Source organism: Perna viridis, chromosome 7 (genome assembly GCF_037379345.1).
Source record: "Perna viridis isolate PV_CMFRI_1.1 ecotype Kerala chromosome 7, ASM3737934v1, whole genome shotgun sequence".
In the NCBI taxonomy this organism is placed as follows: Eukaryota; Metazoa; Mollusca; class Bivalvia; order Mytilida; family Mytilidae; genus Perna; species Perna viridis.
This window is the reverse complement of record NC_142451.1, coordinates 27,094,539-27,118,935: the sequence shown is the minus strand read 5'-3', so window position 1 is coordinate 27,118,935 and position 24,397 is coordinate 27,094,539. Positions and strand designations below refer to the sequence as shown.

Below are 24,397 nucleotides of genomic sequence, written 5' to 3'. Positions count from 1 at the left end.
AGATGAAGGTGACGATTGTTCCGAGTTGCTTTTAGCGAGTGTATTTCAAAACTACAAATGTAAATCAGGACTGCGGTGCGACTGGGAGACCCTGCGATGCGTTCCAACGTAGATACCGATTACACTTCCAAGATATTATACAGTACATTTCTTAGAAATAAAAAAATGAGGAATGTCACAAATGCTTACATTTTTGTCATGAATTTCACCTTTGAGCATGTTAGTTTCATTCAGACAGGCGTGGAACAAAAGAGTTCAGAAAATAAAAAAAAACAGTTTATAACTTTAAATTTCAGTTAGTATCATGATTTTCCAGTGGCTTCGGTAGTTATTAGGTCTCTCTAGTTGATAAATAATGATATCAACCTCATCCAAAGTCATTAATTTAATAATGATAAGCCATAGTTTCATTTATTTTTATTTTATTTCACGTTGCAAAATAGATTTTGGGGTTTTGATTCTCTTGAAATCTACGATATTCTATTTTAAGCAATGGTTTATCGAATAATGCAGTACAATATATAAAGACATTAAAAGTGCAGTGATATAAAACCGATATAAGAGTGAGGCTTAAAACCGTCGGAATATGTTAGGCTGTGCAAAGTATTTTCATCCGATCAAAGCTAGTTTCTGTATCAAATGTAAGACAGATCAACACAGCAATAATGTCTTTATTCTCAGCGAAAATAACATGCGTAAAAAACAAAAAACAAAAAAAAAAACAAAAAACAAAAAAAAAAAAAACAAAACAAAAAGAAAAAAACAAAAACAAAAACGAAAACAAACAAACAAACGAAAAAACCAAACACCCCCTAAAAAACCTCAAAAAAACAACTATTTCATTTTAATCCAACGACATCCTTGGAACTTCAAAACAATGTTTCGTTTTGGTGTCAAAACAAAACACTCTATATAATCAGTGATCGAATATTGCACGAGATGAGAGATTACTCCTTGACGCAGGTGTACAGCATATAAAAAAATATTCATATTCATATAATAGGTTTATTTGTATAGTGTTGTAAGTCTCGTCATCTGACTCCGCGGTTTCACGAGAATGGGTCGTAGTCTACCATTCAAATGCATAGAGATTTGTCATTTTCAGAGAGTTGGGTTCAGTATATAAATGCAAAACATATTTTCGTGTAAAAATACCAATCAATTTAACAAATATCTACTTTCACATAATAATACAGTTAAGAAAAAGAGTAAAATATAAGATTTTGGACTGTAATACAGCGTTTTCAGTTCCTGGAAGTAAACAATAAAATGCAGATCATTCTCCAAATTTCAATACGTTCTACATAAACAAATCCGCTGAGTAGAACGAAACTTACAAACCTTATTTATCACTTGTTCAGTGAAACCTGTTTAAATCGATCCTCCTCTGGACTGTAAAATGGATCCGGTAAGGCAGATGAAAGGTTTACTTATGTTCAAAATACATTCAAAATAAAACGAAGGTACCTCGAAAAGTGTCTAGTTAGACAGGTTTAACTGGAAAAACATTGTTAATGTATTGTGACTGCTCAGAATAAATGATAACAATTTGCCAAAAGGAAAAACTAGACACTTTTGAAGTAATCATTACTTGTTTTATGCTAATTATTGGGAAACTTGCAACAGCTTGTATACTAATTATTTCATGTGCTATTAGATATTAATAATAAACATCTAAAAACAAGTCTCATCGGTATGACCTCAGGCAAAAACATCATAGTATAAATTAATAGTAATTTTGAAACAATTGTCAACCACAAAATGAAGTTCCTTGTTCCGTGTATGATAGGTGTCGTCTTACTTGCTATCGCATCCGAAGCAATGATTTTGTGTACGCCGAATATCTGCGATAACTTTAAACCATGTAAACCAGTCTTGCCTTGTAAAGGAAGATTCGTGAAGAATGGAGGGGTATGTGGATGTTGTGACAATTGCATTCAGCAATTAGGTAAGTGGAATATTAATTTTACCACCAGTTGCAAGTCCTTGAATGTTGAGAGACGAATGCAAAGAATAACGTATTAAAAAAGTGATTTAAAGTATTGTTTGTCACAAGTTTAAGTTTTCTGAAATTGTGTAAAAGAACTAGGTCGTTTTCAGCATACTGAGATAAGCACAGTTAAACTTAGAAATAATTTACACAAGAAAATTTATCGACAGAACACAAATTACAGCAAATAAAGAAACCTCAAAACAAAAACAATACAAAACAGTACAACAGCATCAAAACAAAAACAAAATCAAAACAAAAAAATATTTGTATAATATTTCTAAACAAATTAATCATTCATTTTAGATGAGGGTAATGATTGTACTATGGTAATGATGCTAGGCGGTCCTGTAACTCATGAATGCCGCTCTGGGCTGCAATGTGATTTTGACAAGAGAATATGTGTTAAAGGTATAGAGAATGTTTCTGTAGACATGTAATACATAAAGCTCTTATCGTAGATTATTATATCCTGACAAAATTAATTAGTGTCCTTTTCGGTTTCATTCACTTTCGCATAATTATGCCAAAAGTGTTTTGCCACAAAAAGTTCTCATTGACTGCTCAACGACAAATTTTCTACAATAACTATTTTTTAGATTTTAATGACTTTAAACGGAAAAAATGAAAAAAAGCTCGTGCAATGTATTATTTTCCTTTTTATTTCAGCTTGATCACTCACGGCGTATTTAAATCATCGGTTCCTAGATGATTTATAATATAAATTATTTTACGATTTCATTAGTGTATATAATTTTATAATTTCATGATTGAGAGCCATTATATAACAGCAGCAGTTAATAACACAGCGTTGAAGAAAGAAAGAAGATAAAGCATCAAATAAAACAGTACAGAAACTAAAATAAAAACTATTTGTACATAAGATAAAGAAACTGCCAATAACAATCATAAATTAGCAGCACGTCACAATAGCCCACTAGCATCAATTTGAGTTTTCGTAAAAAGAACCTTTTTTTCACAGATGATACTTGTTTTATTAATGAGGTAAATAAGCAAACGAATTGCAAAAACTGCAAACACTAGTAACATACAGTTTAATTCAATAATGTAAATAAGGCACCTTCGCCTTTAATGATCTGAATATACACTAGTCAACAAAATAAAACGGTAAAACATTTTTTTAATCAAGAACAATATTTCTTCCTGTTGTAAGAATTTTATTTAAAAAAAAAACAATATTTAATCGTGTTGTAAGAATTATATTTTAAAAAAAAAACAATATTTAATCCTGTTGTAAGAATTATATCAAATAGATAAAGTATTCATTTCTTAACGGCCTTTGTGAAAACAGCTTAAATTACTTTTCAGACAGTTTTTGGACCGTACGAACGGATTACATTATCCGAAATTTCAGTTTGCGGAATCAAATAGCGCAATTACATCTTGTATCTGTAACGAAATTCTGAACATCAGGTATTTATCGAGAAGTATTTTTCGCATTCAATATGCAGTTGCACTTGTGTAAAAGGCGTTTCGCACAGTCGTGTGACTTTGTACATCATTTTGAGAACCATTTTGCGTCACATTGAGTTAACATTTTTCATATTGCTTTCTTACCTCATAAATTTGACCTGCGAAGTCAGCATGCTTAATCCCATCTCAAACCATTCCTACTATCTGGTCATGCTTTTTTGTGAGTAAATGTGGTAATCTAGGATCTGTTTTCCACTTTTTCAAGAGGGCAAATTGCAAACCGAATGGAGTAGCCAAAATATAAGCACGTAATGATAAATAATCTTTTTTAGATTGTCGGCAATGACAAAGACCGGACATATCCGTTTCGGAATTTTCTAAAAAAAAAAAAAAGGATTCACAAATGCGTATGGACTTGTTTAAAGAAGCTGTAAATTGAACAATATTCTTTTGGAGTAGAATAATGCAAGGGTTAAGTAATCCCGTGTGCACCCCACACTCATCAAATCTAATATTGTTTTTAGATATTTTTATAATCCTACCCACGTATCTATGTGTCAACAAAAAATAAATTGAAACATTTTTTATTTTATTTACTGAGAGTCTAAATTTATACCATAAAAATAAAAAAATCAGGACAAAACAAAGCGAAAAACTAATAAAAGAAAACAAATAACTCAAAACAGAAACTTTTTTTTTATTTGAAGCACGAAAAATATTTGCAACTTGAAATATACCTTCAATGCATTGTGATTTCTCAGAAAACAGCTGCTGCTTAAAAATATCAAATTTTGCATACACGACATATATAAATCCGTAACAGCTTGTATTACAATGACCATTATTATACAAAGCATCAACATCTAACATCTAAATTACAAGTCTTATTTGGCCTAGAGAGAATATAACATAATATTGTTTAAATTTAAAATGTTAAAAATGAAGAACCTTTCATATTCAATAATTCAATAATAACCGACTCAAAGTTATTTATATCCCATAATCCAAAGAGCAATTGAAAACAGTTCTTCAATAAACACAATACTACTGTAGGTTGCGGACGTTTCAGTAATTATGTTCCTAAAAAATAATAAAATTTGATAACAACTATGTCTACAGTGGACATGAAATTGGAGAATATCAGTTAAGTATTCTTTCTACATATTTAATAGACATTTTATAGAGTTTTTTTTTCAACATGTAATCGACACTAGTAACCTATGTTTTAACATTAAAATTCTAAAGTCGAATCATCTAACAACATATTATTGCAAAATTTATCGACAAAAACATTTGGCATAATGTCTTCTAACATAAGTGTATTTTTGCATGGATTTTATTACAACTACGCCCTGCACTAAGCACTACTTTCCTTTCCTTCTAAAAATCCATTGATAAAACGAAAAAAAAAAAAAAACAATTGGAGTGATCAGTTCCTCGTAATTTAAAATTTGTCAAGTGAAATTTAACAATTAAGGTAATCAAAACTTCATCAAAAACGTAAAAAAAAACGTGCAAAAATATAACTGTTAAACCGAAACCATATCAGTTAAAAACTATTGCTTTACACAATTCATGCCTAGAAATAGAAAGTAAGTAGTAACCTCTCATCAGTAGCATTAGAACCAAATAAATGGGAAGATCTAACCCAAAAATATATTGCCACTAAGTACCCATCACCAAAAATATCCATATTGAAAGCCAAATATAGATTCGGACCAATATAAGTTTACTACCTTATACACTCAAAATAGACATAATTCTTCAATTAATTCAATTCATATTTTTTTCTCAGAACCAACCTAACAATGAATTTGAGTAAATGCGAGAGTGTGCCGATATTTCTTTTTGAAGTTTCAAAATACTGTCTACTATATATTACAGATATGTTGTAGTAGCAGACACATCCCAAACAACATTGTTGTTGTCTGCAAGGAGCATTACATCCAATTACTATTATTAGAGATAGACGTAGAACGTAACAGCAGTAATAAGACTTGACTTATTCTTCCACAACATCCTCTAAAACTGTTACTAAACTTTCTAAAGAAGAGATAGACAAAACCATAAATCCGTCTCAACTACCCTCTTTCATTTTTTTTTCTACTTAAGACGATGATTGTGATCTTCCGTCCATGTATTGAATTTCAAAACTCCACAAGAATCCATACATGTACAGTGCTTCATAGCTGGATCTGCAAAATGGACTGTCAAGCCTCTTTCGAAACTCTCGTATTAACTTCTATATTTAAAGCTGTCACAGAAGGTCTTCAGACTAACCGCACTTATTACCCCCATAGTATCAAATCAATGGGAAAATATTGAAAGATCTGCTGGATACCCTAAATGCTAGATTATTATCAGAAGATAATACCATCAAGACCTATGGTTTTTATCATTTATACTACTTTTCCTCATACACATTTGAAATCCCGACTCAAAAATAGTATACACCGTTGTTACTTCAAAACAAAAAGAAAAAGACGGAATACCTAGATACAATACAAAGTACTTGGTAGAGAGGATTCATACGTTGTAAAATACGATTCCAAATCATCTATTGAATATACCGAGAAATATGTTGTAAAATTGCACGAGTGTTTGATCGACAGCATATTTGTCAACTGTGGTGGACGTGTTTTCAACAGATGGTCGGCATTCCATTGGGAACAAACTATACTCTACTACTCGCTAACCTATTCCTTCACTCCTATAAGGCTGACTTTATAGCAGATCTGATCCAAAATAAGGAACATTGCTTAACAAGATCCTTTGATCTCAGATTTTGCGATATATATTACGTATTGTCTTTAAACAATCCTAGTTTCGGAGATATACATTGCATCTTCACCAAAATAAAACTTGAGATAAAAGACACTATAGACACAATGAAGTCAGTCTCATATCTTAATTGACCTACACTTGATGATCGATTGAAAAGGAAAACCCATTATCAAGCTATACGCAATGACATATCATCTGTATTGTTAACTTTCTTTTCGTCTTTGGCAACATCCCTTCGGCACCTGCGTATGGAGTTTTTATATCACAACTCATATGTTTTGCGAAAACCTGCCCGAAACTTCATCGACAATTTGTACTGTGTTACATGCACAGAAACCTCATGATCGACCTCTGGAACAGAGTTAGGTTGCAACAAGTTTAAAGTCATCACTGCACCATGAGAACCGATTTGTTTACTGTGTCATACTTTTGATTTCTCTTTTTTGTCAACCATCATCAGATGCAAAACTTGACATATCACACAGAAGAAGTTCTTTGTTGTCAATTTATGTTCAGTTGAGTTTGTTATTGTCTCTGCTGTTGCATGTGATAACCTAGTGTCGACCAGAAAGGCTGTATTCAATTGTCTTGACTGGTTACTGTACCAGGCAGAGAAGCCAATGCGACCATATATGGCCGCCATTTTGTTTTCTGGTAAAGAATTTGACTTATATTTACGTTACCAAAATCCTTCTATTTCGGACGTTACATTAGCTATGATTTTTTATGAATAAATATTTAATAAAATACTTTTTGTAGTGAATATAAGTCTTGTTGTTTATAGTTCTCGGTACGTGGACAAATTATCGTCATTTTTTGTAACGGTACCGATACGCATTTAACGTCGCGCGGCACGTTTTTTCAGCGGAGTATACCTCTTTCAAACTTAAAAATAAATATGTTCTTGACGTCATATTGAAATAAAAATAAAACCCAATGAGAGCTTAGGATTTAAATATCTTTAGAATGGAAGTCGTTTCCGGTACACTTTCCAAATCGACCGTGAAATTTCGTTTTCAATCTTTCCAAGTGAAAAAAATAAGGTAAATATACGGAGTATGGCTTAACGACATGCATATTCGGATTCTTGAAGTTTTTTTCTTTAAATTTAATTGTCTTTGCTCTCGATTTGTAATCAGGAACATATTTATTTTAGGTGTTGGAATAAGCGGCTATAGAAGGTTCGAGACACTTTTGACCGTCATGGCTGACCTTGACATTACGGAATACGTTATCGATTCGCACTGTGTTTGTAAGTAAATTTGGAGTTTCTACATAGGATTTACGTCAATGATAATTTATTATTTAAAGAATAATGAAATTTAAAATCTCTATTTTTCTCTTCTGCTACGAATATGATTGCTTAGCTACCGAATACGACATTTAGGAAAAGGGGTGTGCTTGTTTACTTTTCTCCAACATTATCAATGCTCTTGAAATATTCAGGCCGTTTTAAGTAAGCGTTTAGTATTCTGTTAATATTCAAGCGGTATTAAGTAAGTGTTTAGCGTATTGTTAGGGAAAGTAATTCCGTCCTTAGCAAATACTTGTACATTTTAGTGCATGTACATGTATTTAATTTTTTCAACTACATGTACTATATTCTGATCAGTCTAGGGTGTTTTGATGTATAATTATATAATTCAATTTGCTGGCTATGGTTAATGAATATTGTGAGTTATACAAATTGTTCTAAACAAACCCTCATTGATCTGTGATTATATTATTAGCCGCTGTTGAGTCAAGAACTACATTTATTACACTGGGAGAATTGTTGAAAGATGTATCAACAAGTACTCAATTGGAAAATATTACTATTGAGTACTTGTTGGCAAATGGGATCACCAAGGGGGAGATATACCAACTATTGACAGACAGAAACTATTCCGGTTAGTTCTTTGGTCAATCTTTTTATTGATAAGATTTATTTGAAAATAAAATATACAGAATGCAATAATATATAGAGAGTCATTTTAGAATTATTGTGCAATATTGAATTTGAGAGCAGTTTGTAAATTTTACTTTTTAAATTAGCTTTTTAATAATAATTCATTAAAGTTTAAGTAGAATTGTATTTTTGACTAATAATTGAGTCTTTTTGCTTGTTGAGCCTGGTTCTTTGTGGTCCCTTCTTCTTTCTTTCAGTTAACTGATGTCAATTCTTAATTCCTTTATGATGCTAATGAGTTTGCAAGACAATTTTGGATCTTCAAATGTGGATTGCTACCTGCTGCTGGACATCAGATTCATTTTTGTAACATTGTCGCTGGCCGACTTAAAGTGAAAGTACATGTTATGGAGGACATGCATATTTCATGTAGATGAGGATACACAAATAAATATTGCCAAGAGTTAGGGTATAATTACATGCTGAATGGTATATATTGTAACACTAATACTAATTTCACAGTTTTGTAATGTTTAGGTTTCAGGTTGATGTTGCTGGTCAATGTCACTTGTGATCTGCAGAAGATTTCTATCAAATAATTACTTATAAATTATTTTTTTCAAATAGATGAATGGGCATTAGCAAGATTGGAGAAGAAGATCTGGAGAGAGTACATCTTTTGGAATGGTGTCATAGTTGTTATTGAAAACACTGAAGAACTGTCATTTAAAAAAAAATATTCCAATTATCTTAGAAAATTTGAATGTTGGAAGTGTTGATAATATTTCTTCTTTTTTAAGAAAAATAAGAAATAAGATGATGAGGGTTCTCAAGAAAGGGTCTGCTGAGCTTGCACAGGAACAAGCAATAGGTATAAAAATTGTAGAGGTTGGGCCAATACTGGAGGGAAAGAATATTGAATTACAATGGTTGTTACAGCCAACTCCTCAAGAGAAACCAAATAATTGTACAAAAGGGTTGGTCTGTGATTTAAGGAAATTCAGAATTCATCACAATTTGACACTTAAACATGCTAGCATTTTGGATTCACCACTTGTGTAAATTAGATTATTTCCCTGATCCAGATGGTCTTAAAAGACAATTTGATAGGATTTACTTTAAGCAACTAGCATTGAGACGTCAAAACAGAACTGAAGAATTACTTGAATTCTTAAATGCCAAATATTGCCCTACCTTCAGAACCTAAATCAGTATGTGTAAGTAAAAAAGTTGATAATGTAGTGAATGTACTTGAAAAGGTCCCAAATAATGAATTTGATGTATCAAAATTACAGAAAAGGTATTTAAAAACCAGAGAACAAAAATGTAACTCAAATCTTAAGCTGTTTAGACTTAAGAAAGAGTACAAAAAATTGAAATTGAAATATGAGAACAGTGCTGCTAAATTAGCAACTTTATCTGTAAGAAATGTTAATAAGAGAATTAAAAGGAAATATGATAAAATTTTGACCCTTCAATCAGAAAAATGCAAGATTGAAAAAAAGGTTAAAGAGGTTAGGGAAAAGCATGCATTTCTTCAGAAAAAGTTTAAATCTCAAGATATTCTATTGAATCAAGTACACCAACCAGCACATGATAAATGTACAAGTAATAATGTGCTAGTAAGTTATTTAGAAAATGAAAATGAAGTTTTAAGGGAACAGATGGATGAGTTGTTGAAAAGTAAACATGCTCAATTTTTTAAAGATGGAAACTATGTTGACTGTGTACGTGAGGTATATGCCACACTTTTATCCATGAATGTTGGAGTGAAGAATGTAGAAACAATTGTTAAAACGGTGTTAGATAAGATGGTTGGAATTAAATTTGATAGGCTTCCTAAGAAAACATTTGCAGAGTACATGTTTGTTGAGGCTAAATTGTTAGCCCAATTTCAGACTGCAGAAGCAATGCTTAGCAGCGATTTTAACACTTTACACACTGATGGTACCAAAAGAAAAGGTAGAGAGTATGGGGGTGTTCAGGTTGGCACATCATCGGGTCAGTATTCTTTAGGCTTGAGTGAACTTGTAAGTGGAAACACTGAAAACTTTGTTAAATTGATAGATAAGTTCTATTTGATATGGGAAATTTATTGGAAAAAAACCATGATGATGTTAAAGCTAGAAAAGCAGAACTCCTTTTATCTATTAAAAACTTAATGACAGACAGGCACATCGTAAATTCTTGTTTGAAGGATTGTTTAGAAAAAAATGAAAGTAGAATGTATGCCTGAAGATGATGACACCCCAGCTGATATAAAAAAGAAAGTTGCTAAATTGAATGGTTTTAAATGTAACCTCCATGTAATTGTGAATTTTGCATCTCAGGCAGAAGCAGGGTTAAAGCAATGGGAAAAAAATGTTACAAATTTTGATGATGAATGTCCACAAAAATTTACTTATAATCAATGTGCAACTGACTTTATCAAAGCTTCTTGTAAGCTCTGTATTCCAGGTGCAGATGAAAAATCTGGCTATGGACTACTGTTTCAAACTTTTTTGAATGAATTAGACATACATTTAAAGATGACCACTTTTCATGGACATCGTATTAATTTGCTTTTTGTCATGGGTGCTGCTGTTTTTTATCATAAAGATAATATTAAAGAGTTTATTGAGTGTTATTTTGAAAAAGAGAAAAGAAATGGTTTAGTCAATGCAGTATACAAATACTTATCTAATCCAGTATACTTAGCTGGTTGCAGGGCATTTGGTATTGTTGATAAACTATTAACTGGGCCTTTATGGCGAATAATAGAAAACACAGATCATATTTTAGATCTGAATGAAGTATGGGTCAAGGTTAGGTCAATTTATTCTCCAGATGCCTCAGAGTAGATTCATGGCAAAATTTTATCTGATAATTTTACGAATGAAAAGGATGAAGTTTTTGATTATTTGTTTGATGTTGATGATGATGATTTTAATGTTCTCACTATAGAAGCTTTACAAATTATTTTGTTGAATTTTCAATTAGTACTTGAAAGGCAGTTGAGTGACTGTTTTCCAGGTGGCTGTTTAAATGAAAACACTGAAGGGGTTGATAAAAATCTTAGGGGGCAGTCTAAAACAGTAGCTACTACCAATATCATATCAGAAAGAGACTTTGCTAATTTAGACCGTTTGCAAAGAGAAAAGCCAAATGCAAACTTGATTGCCCTTGAGGGTATGATTTTATTTACAAATAATAAAACAATTAATTGGTTGTCGAATTTAGAAGAAGAAAAAAAATGTGAATATTTTAGATTAGCAAGAAGTAAAACTCCAGAGGTTATTAGAAAGTTTAAGGAAAGAAAAATTTTAATTCAAAGGCAACATCAATTACTCTTAAAAAAGAGAGAGGATGAGAAATTGTCTAAACATTTAATAAACAGAAAGAGGTAGAAAAAATTTCAAAAGATATTCAATTGATAGGTGGTTTGTGGCAAAATTGTAATGACATCAACAATAATTTATTGATGTTGTCCACTCAAAATGAAAAAATTGAGGCAGTAAAAACGCAACTCAAGTTTAGGAAAAAGGTATTGGGTATGATTGTTGATGACAGAACACTATTTCAGTTTTCCTCAAGTAATGTACAGTTTTCATTGGAAAAACTTGTATCAAATTTAAAATGTTTAATAGAGCAGCCTACTACTTCTAATGATCAACTTGAAACAGAGTCTGAATATTCATTTTTTAATTTTAGTATAAAAAGTAAAGAGGAAAGAGAGGCTTTTATGCAAGAACAAAGAGAGGTTGTCCAAAAAAAATAAATTTCATTAAGAATAAGAAAAGTTCAGTTTCTGAACCAGTTACTAAAAAAATAAGAAAGACAAACACATATTACTGCTCTAGTTCAGACACTGATTCTGATAATGATACACATGAATCTAATTGTGATAATGTTTCTAAGAACTCATATGTTCCCAAGTCTTTTTCTATTAGAGTTAGACAGAATGTTGCTGTTGCTTATATGGATACTTGGTATCCAGGTCAAGTTTTATCATGTAAGAATGATATGCTTGTTGAAGTTAAATTTATTTTGCCATCTAACCTTAAGAAAAATGTCTTCAAATGGCCCAACAAAGATGACATTAGTGTTGTTGAAAAAATTTTTATCTTTTATTCAGATTTTGAGATCAACCCCAAGGACACCAGTGGTAGAACCTGGTTTTTAACACAGTCTGAATCTATTTGTTCTGAATATAAAAAGTATTATGATGAATATTTTTCCTAGGTCTTTGTGTATGACGTGTACACTTATTCAAGAAAATTAATATCTGTTATACTTTCAGTAGTACAATGATTTTACCATTTTTTTTTATCTATTCATAGCATCTAGTACACATACTAAATTAATGATCTTTTATTGTAGAGAATCCTTGGACTTTCCATATAGATGTAATTGCTGTTTTTATAGGAAAATCATAAGTTATGTTGTAGAGAAATTGACCTCATGCATCATATCTGCTATCATAAAATGCATGTATTATTCTTAATTAAGACACCTAAAAAATTCGACATTTTTTATGTCTTGACATAACTGTTGTAGTGGTTTTATCAGATTAATATTTTGAAAATTAAATATCTTTTCTATTAAAATATCACACCATTTAAAAAAACATAAGGTCAGTTTCACTGCAAAAGTACTGCATTGACTCAATTTTTTATCATGTCATGTTGTATTTACATTCTTACATGTGTATACTGATTTTTCTTGTAATTATTTCTTGCAATTACAACAGATATTCTTACTAACTGATATTTAAATAGATTTTTATATTTCTTTTTCATTAGATTTGGTTTGTCTTGACTCACTGTATGATCATGATGGCAGTTATATTTAAGTATTGTGTTGATCAAGAAAAACAATAAATGAAGTAAAATCAACATTTCGCTCTGCTTATTACTGCCTGAAGATGTAAAAACTTCACATACACACAAAAGAGAACCACTTACATTGCACAAATACAGTTGCTTATCGAAATAACATATATGATTATAGTGTAAAGCTATTATGGCAAAACCAGAATCTTGATATTTTGACCTAACAACTATTTTAAATCAATTCAGTCAGTAACCTTACAAAACTTGGTCTGTTTTACATGAAAGCATCTGAAGCATTGAATAAAACAAGAAGTAAACATTAAAAAAAATAACAAGTTTGAAACTTACCATTTAAAAGTTCCTCACTTATCTTAGGATTTTTATAGTGTCTATTATAAAAATTCTTCATTTACCAAATCTATACATGTACATGTACTTTTACAACATTCAATTTAAAGTAAAACATGTAGTTTTAGAAAGAAAGATGAGAATGAGACGATAAAAATGATACCAAGATTGTAAAAATAGGTTGATTTTTAAGAAAGTTATTGCTGAAAATAAACTTTCTGGTTGCGGAATGGATATCAACGAGAGCAGCAGCCATTTTTATTCAAAATGTTCAAAATTATTCAAAATGGCTGCCTTTCCTTTCGTCTCTCATGTAATATACTACAGTACACAAATAAATAGTTTCATAATACAGGAAATAACAAAACATGAAAGGACTAGCTTAAAAAATCTGGACTAAGTGAAAGAAACAAACTATTGTCATAATTTGGCGGCCATCTTGATTCAAAATGGCCGCCATTGCTCCATGACGACACTCGAAACCAAAATAAAAATTTTGCTTATTCTATAATGACAAAGCATGCCAATTTTCTTGATCATATCTTTACTACTTTTAAAGACGTGATTCATTAAGTGATATGGAATATTAGTCTTATACTGAATTGGTTGCACTGCACTACAGATACTATAGTGCCATTTTGCCATTATAGGATGAAATGGTAGAAGTGGGATATAAAGTAGTTGATCAATCTTAAATTTTATGTTTGGATTGATTCTAAACACTTATATCTTGAAGAATTCTTGTAGTTCTCTTACGAATTAAGCCAAGAAACAAGTTTGTAGTAAGCATTTTTATTTTTTGGCAGGGAAAAATGGTCATGGAGGCTGTTTCGACCCCGTCAAAACAGACTTGCCGTAGTACTTGGGTTGGTTATATTTCTGAAAGAGGAAAAGGCTGGGTCATAATACATAGTAATTTCAATAAAAAGACTCCATTCTTTGAGAAAATAAATGTTGAATGATGTCATTTCAATAATGGCTTCAGTATTTGCCTTCAAAAAATGGCTTAAAGTCATTTTCTGATTTCATTGCGAGTGGAAAAAAGGGGGGATGATTTTGGGACTTTAAAAATGTCATAACTTTGCAACCCCTTGTGCGATTTCAGTAAATGAGGGCTCAAAATGCTGGTCTAAAGAAGTTCTATCTATTAAGCATAAAATAATCACCACATTCCTTAAAAATATAGATACATGGACTCTTTAACCAGGTACAGATTGATCTGTGAAACCAGGTATATTTTTCAGTCTAGAGAGTCGCGGAAATAATGATCCCAACAATGGTTGATCAACATAAAACATACCATACTAAAAATGTGACAAGGATACAACACCCCAAAAAATAAACAAACTTTTTCCCATTATTTCATTACTATTATTGTTATCTTAGGCGTTTCTAAGAGGGTAATGATTGTTCTGAAGTCATTCACATTCGCATTCTAACTCACAAATGCAGATCTGGTGCCATTATTTCCGAAGAGTATGTGTTAAAGGTATATCAAACGTTTTCTGAATAACGGAAAAAGGTGGATATTGTGGTTTTTTAACTGTATGAATCACCTCCCTTATAATATTGTTTAAATATTGCTTCTCAATAAGTATTTCGCACTTGTTAAATCAAATACAAATCTGAAAACTAGATAAACTAGATAATTCCATCTGCTGATTCAATACTAATTGTATAGACAGTTTTCGTCATCTATATAGTGGAAACTGAGATTAAAGGATCTAGCCAAATGATATTCTTTCTTTTGGATAAGAATAGCTATGAAGCCAGCCTCATAAGAGTGAAGAAATAGGTCAGCAAGTATAGGAGCACAATTTGTTCACATTGGAATGCCGACCGTTTGTTGAAAAACAGGACCACCACACTGGACAAATATGCCAGCATTTTGTAAACATCTTCCTCCGTATATTTGGAAAATTATTTGGAATTATTTCTTACAAGGTATGAGGAATCTCTACCAAGAACTATATATTTGTATCTAGGTGTACCATCTTTTTGGAAAAACAACGATGTATAATGTTTTTAAGTCGGGATTTTAACTGAGTATGGGGAATAGAACTATAGTGTTGAAAAATCATAGGTTTTAATGCTATTATATTCAGATCAATAGTTTTGAACTGATCAAAAAGATCTTTCGAATTTTTAAGGATCCACATTGAATTAATACCACTACGGGAGTAACAAGTGTCTTGGTAGGATTGCAGACCCTCTTTGACAGTTGTATGTATAGAAGTTAAAAACTTTGAAAGAGGTTTGGTGGTACATTTTGCAGATCCATGTATGAAACATTGTTTGTTTTGATTCTTGTGGAATTTAGGAATCCAGTACATAGACGGTAAATCACATTCATTGTCCTTGGTAGAGAGCCCAAAGGAGGATAGCACACATTTATGGTTTTCCACAAACTCTTACATGGAGAGTGTGATGGCAGTATAGGTCTTATCACTGCTACTATTTTTCTACGTCTATTTTTGACAATAAACATTGAATGTAAAACGTTTTGCAGACAAAAACAATGTTGTTTTGGGCTTTGTCTGCTGGTACGAGAATATATTTGTCATGTATAGTAGACAAATTTTTTGCTACATCGGGGTCTTTGAAAACTGCTGTAGCCTTGGCACTCATTGACCTACTTAAAACTTTCATTCGTTTCAAAATTAAAGACCTCACGGCCTTTAAACACTCTGACAGTGAATCAATCTCTTCTTGTTCTCGTTTTATCCATTTCTTGCATAGTCCTCCGTGGCATCCAAAAGAACTCTAAAGTTATAATTCCAATTTATGGAGCGTGGTTCACGGTACCTGGGACCTTTAGAAAGGATATTTCGCAGAGATTCGTTTTCGATGATGGGGTTAAATCTCCCGTAACGACATGACCAGAAGGACCATATTTGAATGGAAATTTTTTGCAAGAACAGTCAGATGATTTAGCCTTGAAGTCCTCAACATCGGGGTTCTGCAATAGCCTTTTATAATTGAAAATTTTGGATGCAATGGGTGAAGAACAGCAATATGAAGTAATTGGTATGGATTTGTCTTTGAAATATTGGAGAAAATTGTTGGTATCGGAACAAGAAGCGTCATTGTCGGTCATCATTAAAATTCATAAAGAAATGTGGATTTTCAACGGGCAAAAAGTGTTTGATATGGTGGGAAAAATAAATTTGGTTTTATTTCAAGATAAATATTGACATTAGGGTATAAAATAGTAAAACTTGAAACAATAATAAAAAATGTCTGATGTCACATTTTTTAAACAGGGAACAAATATGTACATTTTTATTACATTTTGTAATTTTAATAGATTACAAAATAGGGTGAATTTTTTATATGATATACTTGAAATCTTGTCCAAAATCACCAACATTAATGTTAGACTGTCTCATAATCAAGTTTAGTGACTTATGTTTTTTTATGTTAAAATTCTCAAGCAAAGTCATTTTTAGAAGAATTAGACAGATCTAAGACAAAAAATATAATGTATATACCTTAATTAATTTTGGTTCAAAAGTGAACAAGGTAAAAGATAAATAAAGGGAACTGAATGAGAACCTCTGTTATGAATGTGAGCACGACATGAGCACAGAATACACCGTTTGAACAACGTTTTCCAATCTCTTTTTTGCCTCGATCGTTCCACTCGTCCATTAATTCGATACCGCCATTTCGTTTTCGCATCAATTTAAACAAAGAAAGTCTTTAACAAAAATCTACTGCATTTCCAAATAACGAAAAATTCAAGTAAAACATGAAAGTTTGGAGATTAACTGAAAACAAATCACAAAATGTTCACGTACTATCATCTTTTCAATTTAGTACCCTTTTTTTCCACAATCGGAAAAAGGTTGATTTATTGTTGATATTTCCGTTTGATATCCGCACTTCACTGATGACGTCATACACTTACCTACGAGAGGTGCTTGAGAAACGGTATCAGTGATAGCGTATCATAAGAACGTTTTACAGGTCTTATTGTATTCCAAGAAAATGTATGACATTTTCCCTAAAACGAATTTTAACTTCAGGTGTAGTTGATATGTAAACCGAATTTGATACTATATTTACTTTCAGCGTGAATATTCGTGGATTTAAGTACCATCAGAAATTTAAGAAAATACCAAACCTTCATCAGTATCGAAAACCTACTTCCTACACCACGTTTTGAAAATCACATGTGCAGTGAAATTATATTCTAAATTATCCAATCCCCTAATATTGTTATGCAGCGAAAAACAATATAGAATTGTCAGTCTTGAATAATATATTCTTTTGTTATACATGCACTACGCTATATTGCGTATACATGTTTTATACGACTATCCAGCAAATTTCTCCTTTTTTCTTCACTTTTAAAAATATAAGACTAAAAAAATATTTGGAAGATGATTTGGAATTATTTTTACAAAGTATGAGGAATCTCTATCAAGAACTACATATTTGTATCTAGGTGTACCATCTTTTTTTGGAGAAACAATGATGATTTTGTCACACAATTTGCTTTACTTCTTTGTTTTTGTTTTACTTTTTTATCACATGATTTGTTGGTTGGTCTTATATTTTGTATATCAGGAATAAATTTTTGTTGCATTACACATTCAATTCATTATTTTAAGCATTACTTTGCATTTACCATGCAGATCAATCAGTGTCAATTTTCTGTCCATTTCAATTTTATTGTACCATCCTAGCCAATTGACTACCGCCCTTTATTCTTTCTTTTGAATATAAAAAAATCATATCTATATTGAAGTCGTGGTATACAGACCGGGATTATTACTTATTTTGTTGCGTATTATTTCTAAAAAGTAGCGCAGACCTTTTGCTTTCCTTAAGTAGAAATAATAGAAATGATAAAGATCCATATAGTCACATCAAGGATTTTTAAATATGCTATATATAAATCCTTGGTCACAAAAATGTACACTTGAGATCACAACATACATGTGCTTTTTTGATTGAAACGTATGGCAAGCCAAAGTGGACAAAAATCAATATTTTGTAATATTAGAAAATGAATTTTTAATTTTACAAAATCATTTTTTTAATATTAGAAATTCATTTTGTAATATTAAAAATTCATTTTCTAATATTACATATTCCTGATTTAGTAATATTATAAAATGTCACACATTTTCTAATATTACAAATTGAATTTGTATTATTAGAAAATGAATTTGTAATATAAGAAAATGAATTTGTAATATAAGAAAATGAATTTGTAATATAGGAAAATTAATTTGTAATATTAGAAAATCAGTTACATTTTTTAATATTACAAAATGATTTTCTAATATTAAAAAACCGCAACTGAATACGGCAAATCTATTTTCTAATATTAGAAAATCAATTTTTTATATTAAAAAATCTTTTCTTAATATTAGAAATTCAATTGAATTTTGAATATTAAAAAGTGTTTTGTGATATTAGAAATCTAATTTGTAATGTTAAAAAATCTTTTTTTAATATTAGAAAACACTTATTTCCTAATGTTACAAATTCTTTTTCTAATATTACAATTTTATTTTCTAATATTATAAATTCATTTTCTAATATTAAAAATTCATTTTCTAATATTACAAATTCCTGATTTAGTAATATAATAAAATAAAACACATTTTGTAATTTTAGAAAATCAGTCACATTTTTTAATATTACAAAACGATTTTCTAATATTAAAAAATTGTCATTGAATACGACAAATCCACTTTCTAATATTAGAAAATCAATTTCTAATATTCAAAAATAATTTTTTAATATAAGATATTCAATTGATTTTTTTAATATTGAAAAAGTGTTTTGTGATATAAGAAATCTAATTTGTAATATTAGAAAATGAATTTGTAATATTAAAAAAATCATTTTTTAATATTAGAAAATGCTCATTTTTGTCCACTTTGGTTTGCCATAGAAATGCAAGGAAACATTTTTGAATCAGAAAAAAATCCAAAGCATTTGTGTATCTTAACAATGAATATTACTAAATAATAAAGTACTAATAGCGAGCGCCGCGAAGCGATGTGAGCTCTACTGTTATTACGTGTACTTTCTAAATTTCCCTTAAGGTTCCCCAATATACTAACGAAAAAAAGTCGTGTCCCGGATGTTACAAAAAGTGACTGTCCTTACGGAGAAAATTCATTATTTCCTTCAATTAACAAATAAAAAAATATAGGTTGAGATTACGTTTCAGTAAAGATAGACTCATCTTTTCTGATAGTTTTCAAGTCTTTTTCTAATTTGTTTTACTTATTTAAATAAGTAAATGTTATGACTTATGTTTATATAAAACGTGGATGTACGTACGTGTCTCTCCACTGTTCCACAACTGCTGTTATCAAAAACCTAACCCGCCTCGGAAAAAAAAACATAACTCCGATTAAAATATCAAAATCGAAGCCTAGCTTTCCTAAGATAGGAAAGGCAATCACTTTCTTGTTTGGATTTTGCAGCTGTCGTCTGAATTTTGTTTACGTCACATGATGTGTAAAATATTCCCACTATCCGTGGAGAACTGTAATATTTCCGGTATCAGTACAGATTGATCTGACAGGCCATAACTGAAATGGATGTTGCTAGAGATGCCCTTAAAGATAAAAAATGTAAAGTATTGCGAAGTGCTATAAATTTATTGACCATTCTGAGAGCGAGGGGAAAGTGGGGTATGCGGTTGGAATTTTTTTTTTTTTTTTTTTTTTTTTTTGGGGGGGGGGAATGTTCAAGTAAAATTGATTGAAAAAAAAATCCCCCATTAATTAACAAGACAGATATTAAAAAAGAAATATTGATCTTGCTTGCCGGTTAAATATAAATAAGGATATTGCACTTGCGAAGAAAAACTTTTCATCCGGGTCGACCCCCCTCTTTGTGATGTCCATTATTATTTTTACGAGTCTCGCACAGATGGTACATGTATGGTAGAGGTCACGGTGCTCGCTGTTTTAGGCAATGCCTACCCCATATTAGATCCATACAGTAACAAACATGAAGGGTCGGATCCAGACACTTTGAAAAGGAGGGGTGTCAGCTGAGGTTACTGAGAAAAATGAGTGCTAGGAAATGATTTGCCATTTTTAGTGATTTTACACATGAAAATGATATATTTACCAATAAAAAAGGGTGCCAACCCTTGCATCCCGAGTGTGTATAGTATAACATAATATTATAACGTATTGGTTCTTCGTGTTTCATGTTCATGAATCGTGATCTTTTCAAAACCAACTGCTGGCAGAAGTTCCGTGTGCTAATATGAAAGTAGAAATTATATTTATAGAGTTTCATTTTTAGAAAATGGCAGTAACCATTTTTTGTGTTTGACCCACCACAGGGTGAGTTTTTGTTTTAAATTATAACCTTCATAGTTGTCATTTCAGTAGTTGGAGTAATCATTTCTATAATTGTCAATAGTCCGAATTTCCTCTGAAGCTGCAACCCTCCTCTTTTTTATTTGGATATTGATATGTCGGGTTGGGGTCAGAACGATGTGCCATACAAAAAGTTGGAGATTTAGCGGTACCGCGGAGTACCCCCTTCAAGCACTTGTAACGACTGTCAAGTTGAAATTGTGCATGTCACACCTACCTAGTTTGATTCTGGAATCATTTTCCTGTACCAAATTTGCTACAAAAATGAAATTTATTATTGAAGTTTCGATAATTTTCCACGCGAGACCCTGTTTTGTTGACATTTTGAACCGTAATAGAGAGTAGGCGGAGCTTGTTACCTTTGGAATCGGAATCGAACTAGGTAGGTGTGACATGCACAATTTCAACTTGAAAGTCGTTACAAGCGCTTGAAGGGCGATACTCCTCGGTACCGCTAAATCTCCAACTTTTTGTATAGCACATCGTTCTGACCCCAACCCGACATATCAATATCCAAATAAAAAGAGGAGGGTTGCAGGGTCAGAGGAAATTCGGACTAAATTGTCAAGTGCTTGAAGGGATGTCTATATTTTTCAAGCCATCATTAATGCGTCAGGTCAATATGTCAAGCCAAAGTGGACAAAAATCAATATTTTGTAATATAAGAAAATGAATTTTTAATATTACAAAATCATTTTTTTTTAATATTAGAAAAGTTTTTTTTAATATTAGAAAAGATTTTTTAATATTAGAAATTCATTTTGTAATATTAAAAATTCATTTTCTAATAGTACAAATTCCTGAATTATTAATATTATAAAACATCACTTAATTTATAATATTAAAAAATGAATTTGTAATATTAGAAAATCACTTTGCAATATTGCAAAATCGTAACTGAATACAACAAATGCATTTTCTAATATTAAAAAGTCGTTTTTTAATATTAGAAATTCAATTAAATTTTTAATATTAAAAATGATTTTTTAATATTAAAAAAGTATTTTGTGATATAAGAAATTTAATTTGTAATATTAGAAAATAAATTTGTAATATTAAAAAATCATTTTTTAATATTAGAAAATACTCATTTTTGTCCACTTTGGCTTGCCATAGGTCAAGGTAACTTTTATTTTCAATGTTTTACGGCCTATATTGTCCAACTTTAGGTAGAAATAGAAATTGTTAATGTCACCAATAATATTGATGTTTATTTTTTTGAATGATTTATTTAATGTTGAATAAGTATTGAAAGCCATTAATGATATAACCATTTGAAATGTATATGTTGATTTGAAGGTCAAATTATGCGTACTTATAAAAGTCAATTTGTATTTTCAGTTTTGTGATTCGGATAATTCTATTTAGTATGCATTTATATCCGCAGACTCGACAACCATATTCCGGTTAGATTGACTAAATTCTCCACAATTCTTAGAGTAGGTAATCCTTCCTAAATTTCATTTTATGCTCTGTGGGGACATATTACTCCGCCAGTTCATTAGGCCCCATGTCCTGTTTAAGCATGGGCGCTCCTTATAAAAAGACAAACGCTATCAATTTTATACAGATGTACTATAAGGAGGTTTATAACTAAATAGATATCGTAGTGAGCGAGTCAGAGATCTGGCCCCGGCGCCACAAAACTATTTGAGTAAAAAATTATACTCAGTCTGAGAATTTTCTCAATTATATTATTCTGAGTAAAATTGACCGCCTCAAATGAAAACATTCTGAAATTTGAGAAAAAAAAGTTTTGTGACGGAGTAAATGTGGTTTGCTTTTAACTGAGTAAAAAATTAAATTCTACGAATATTTCAGTTTTTTGGCGCTGGGGTCTGGTGTGTACTTACAATTTAACAGAAGAATGTTTTATATGATACTTTTTCCTTGGATGTGAATATTTCATCCTGGCCATATAAGGTTCCTGTGGATGTATAAGATATGTTTATATCACCATCGTACGAGTTATTCAAATAGACTTTGAGCCCGCAGGGCGAGAAGTCTATTTGGATAACAAGGAAGGCGCTGCTATAAATGATTTGTGATACGAATTGACCACACGATAATTGATCAATGAGAAATATACAAGCACGGGTAGCTCATGCTCTCGTTCAGCGATAAGTCAAAATAAAATATTAAGTAGCAGTCTTTATAAATATCAGACAGAAGGTGATTCGTGAATGTCAAAAATCCACTGAATTCAATTTTATTTCTTGTTCAGGAACAGTTACTGGTCACATAACCAGTCTTAATTTGTCATTTAGTTAGTGCGTTTTTGAGATAAAAATTACATTAGATTGTACATGACCTTGGTTCTTTGCAAGAGTTATCATTCTTGATTTTGTTTCATTTGTTTGATTTTAGTGGTAGATGAATGTATAATTTTATAATTTGTGCATATTTGAATGCAGAAATGACTATCATTATGTGAAAATATAGTAATTGTAGACTGAAAAAGCATTGCTTGTTAGGTGGGCTTTTCTTCGCCATGAATCACTTTACTATTGGCAGTGTCTGAATTATATGTAGACTGGTACTTAAAAATAAATGACAATTCTTTAAAGGCGGGGCCAATTTCGTCAGAGGCGTTGTTCCTGTGCAATATTTGTGTTAATGAGGTGGGATATTGCATGACTGTTTTCCACGTGATCTTTAACATGCAATATCAAACAAAATTTCTAGTTAGAGCATACTTGGTCTTCGTCTCATTTACTTCAGAAAAAGAACGAAGTAAAAATCTCAGTTCATGTTACAATGTATGTATGAAGGAGAGCGAACCATATCTCAGTTGCGCAAATACAAGTGTAGCGTGGGATAAATGTGCGATTACAAACTCCAGCGAGGAATAAAAACAAAACACTTAAAGATTTTTCATATCTATTTTATCATTGGTAAGTGTGTGTACTTTATAAAAATTGACCCGACCTTACTTAAAAATTCTCAAATTGTTTATTCCATTTCGTCATCACATCTATTCCAAAAAAGACTTTAAATAATGGACTATTTATAATACTCTCAGTACCTCAGTACCTGATTCGAGGGGCGGATTCAGGCGGGGTCGTTGCGGGCGTGCCCCACTAAAATTTGCAAAGCATGGGTTGTCAGAGGTAGATACAGGCGGTTTTAGGTTGAAACTTTAATTTTTCTTTAATTTTACCACAAAAGATATCAACATTGCACCCACTCTAGAAGAATATTTCAAAAAAATTAACCTCAAACATTTTTTCGACTCGCTCCGCCCGGAGCTGTGCCCCCCACTAATCTAAGATTCTGGATCCGCCCCTGTGATTGGTAATGACAGAAGAAATTTCTTCCAAATACGTAATAGAATTTTAAACGGAACGAACTCTATGTACAAAATTCCTATTAATTATGTTAGCGGTACTTTTACTGTTGAAACCAATAAACAAATAAATAAAATAAAATCGAATAGAATAAATAAAAATTAAAATTAAAAAAAAAAGATAATAATTGAAATAAAAAATAAATGAAAATAAAATAATATATATATAAATTATAACATATAAATGAAACATGTGAAATGAAATGAAATGCGTATGATTATTTAGTGATGTCCATGCATTATTAGATTTGTACATTGAAGAATAAATAGTGTTACATAGAGAAATGGGAAGCACAATGGAGCAAGTATAGATACAATGAATGCTTGTGTCATCGTTCTGATAAAAAAGATAAGATACGAATTTAAAGTACCTCAAACATCGTATTTGTGTTATGTTTCATATCCAAGCAGGAAAGATTACGTTTGGAATTT

General features: G+C 31.1%; 1 protein-coding gene, 1 long non-coding RNA gene and 1 pseudogene across 3 annotated transcripts in view; 2 read left to right on the top strand and 1 right to left on the bottom strand.

Annotated features, from left to right (window-relative positions):
• The window catches only part of LOC148612082 (uncharacterized), a 9,521-nt gene extending 6,555 nt beyond the window's left edge, over positions 1 to 2,966 (top strand). The window contains exons 3-5 of one of the 2 annotated variants that reach the window (XM_088593198.1): positions 3 to 1,948; positions 2,297 to 2,401; positions 2,660 to 2,966. In XM_088593198.1, coding sequence (XP_088449324.1) covers positions 1,762 to 1,948; positions 2,297 to 2,401; positions 2,660 to 2,664 — 297 coding nt within the window. In that variant the 5' untranslated portion in view covers positions 3 to 1,761 and the 3' untranslated portion in view covers positions 2,665 to 2,966. Of the gene's footprint in view, positions 1 to 2; positions 1,949 to 2,296; positions 2,606 to 2,659 lie in introns of those variants that run through there. The other variant, XM_088593197.1, reaches the window with a different exon arrangement.
• On the bottom strand, positions 2,930 to 24,397 carry LOC148612080 (uncharacterized). Its single transcript, XR_015924303.1, has 4 exons — positions 24,337 to 24,397; positions 22,473 to 22,546; positions 20,363 to 20,498; positions 2,930 to 4,504 (listed from the first exon to the last, which is right to left on the bottom strand). It is a non-coding gene; the product is annotated as an uncharacterized LOC148612080 (long non-coding RNA).
• Positions 9,305 to 12,594, top strand: LOC148612081 (uncharacterized; annotated as a pseudogene).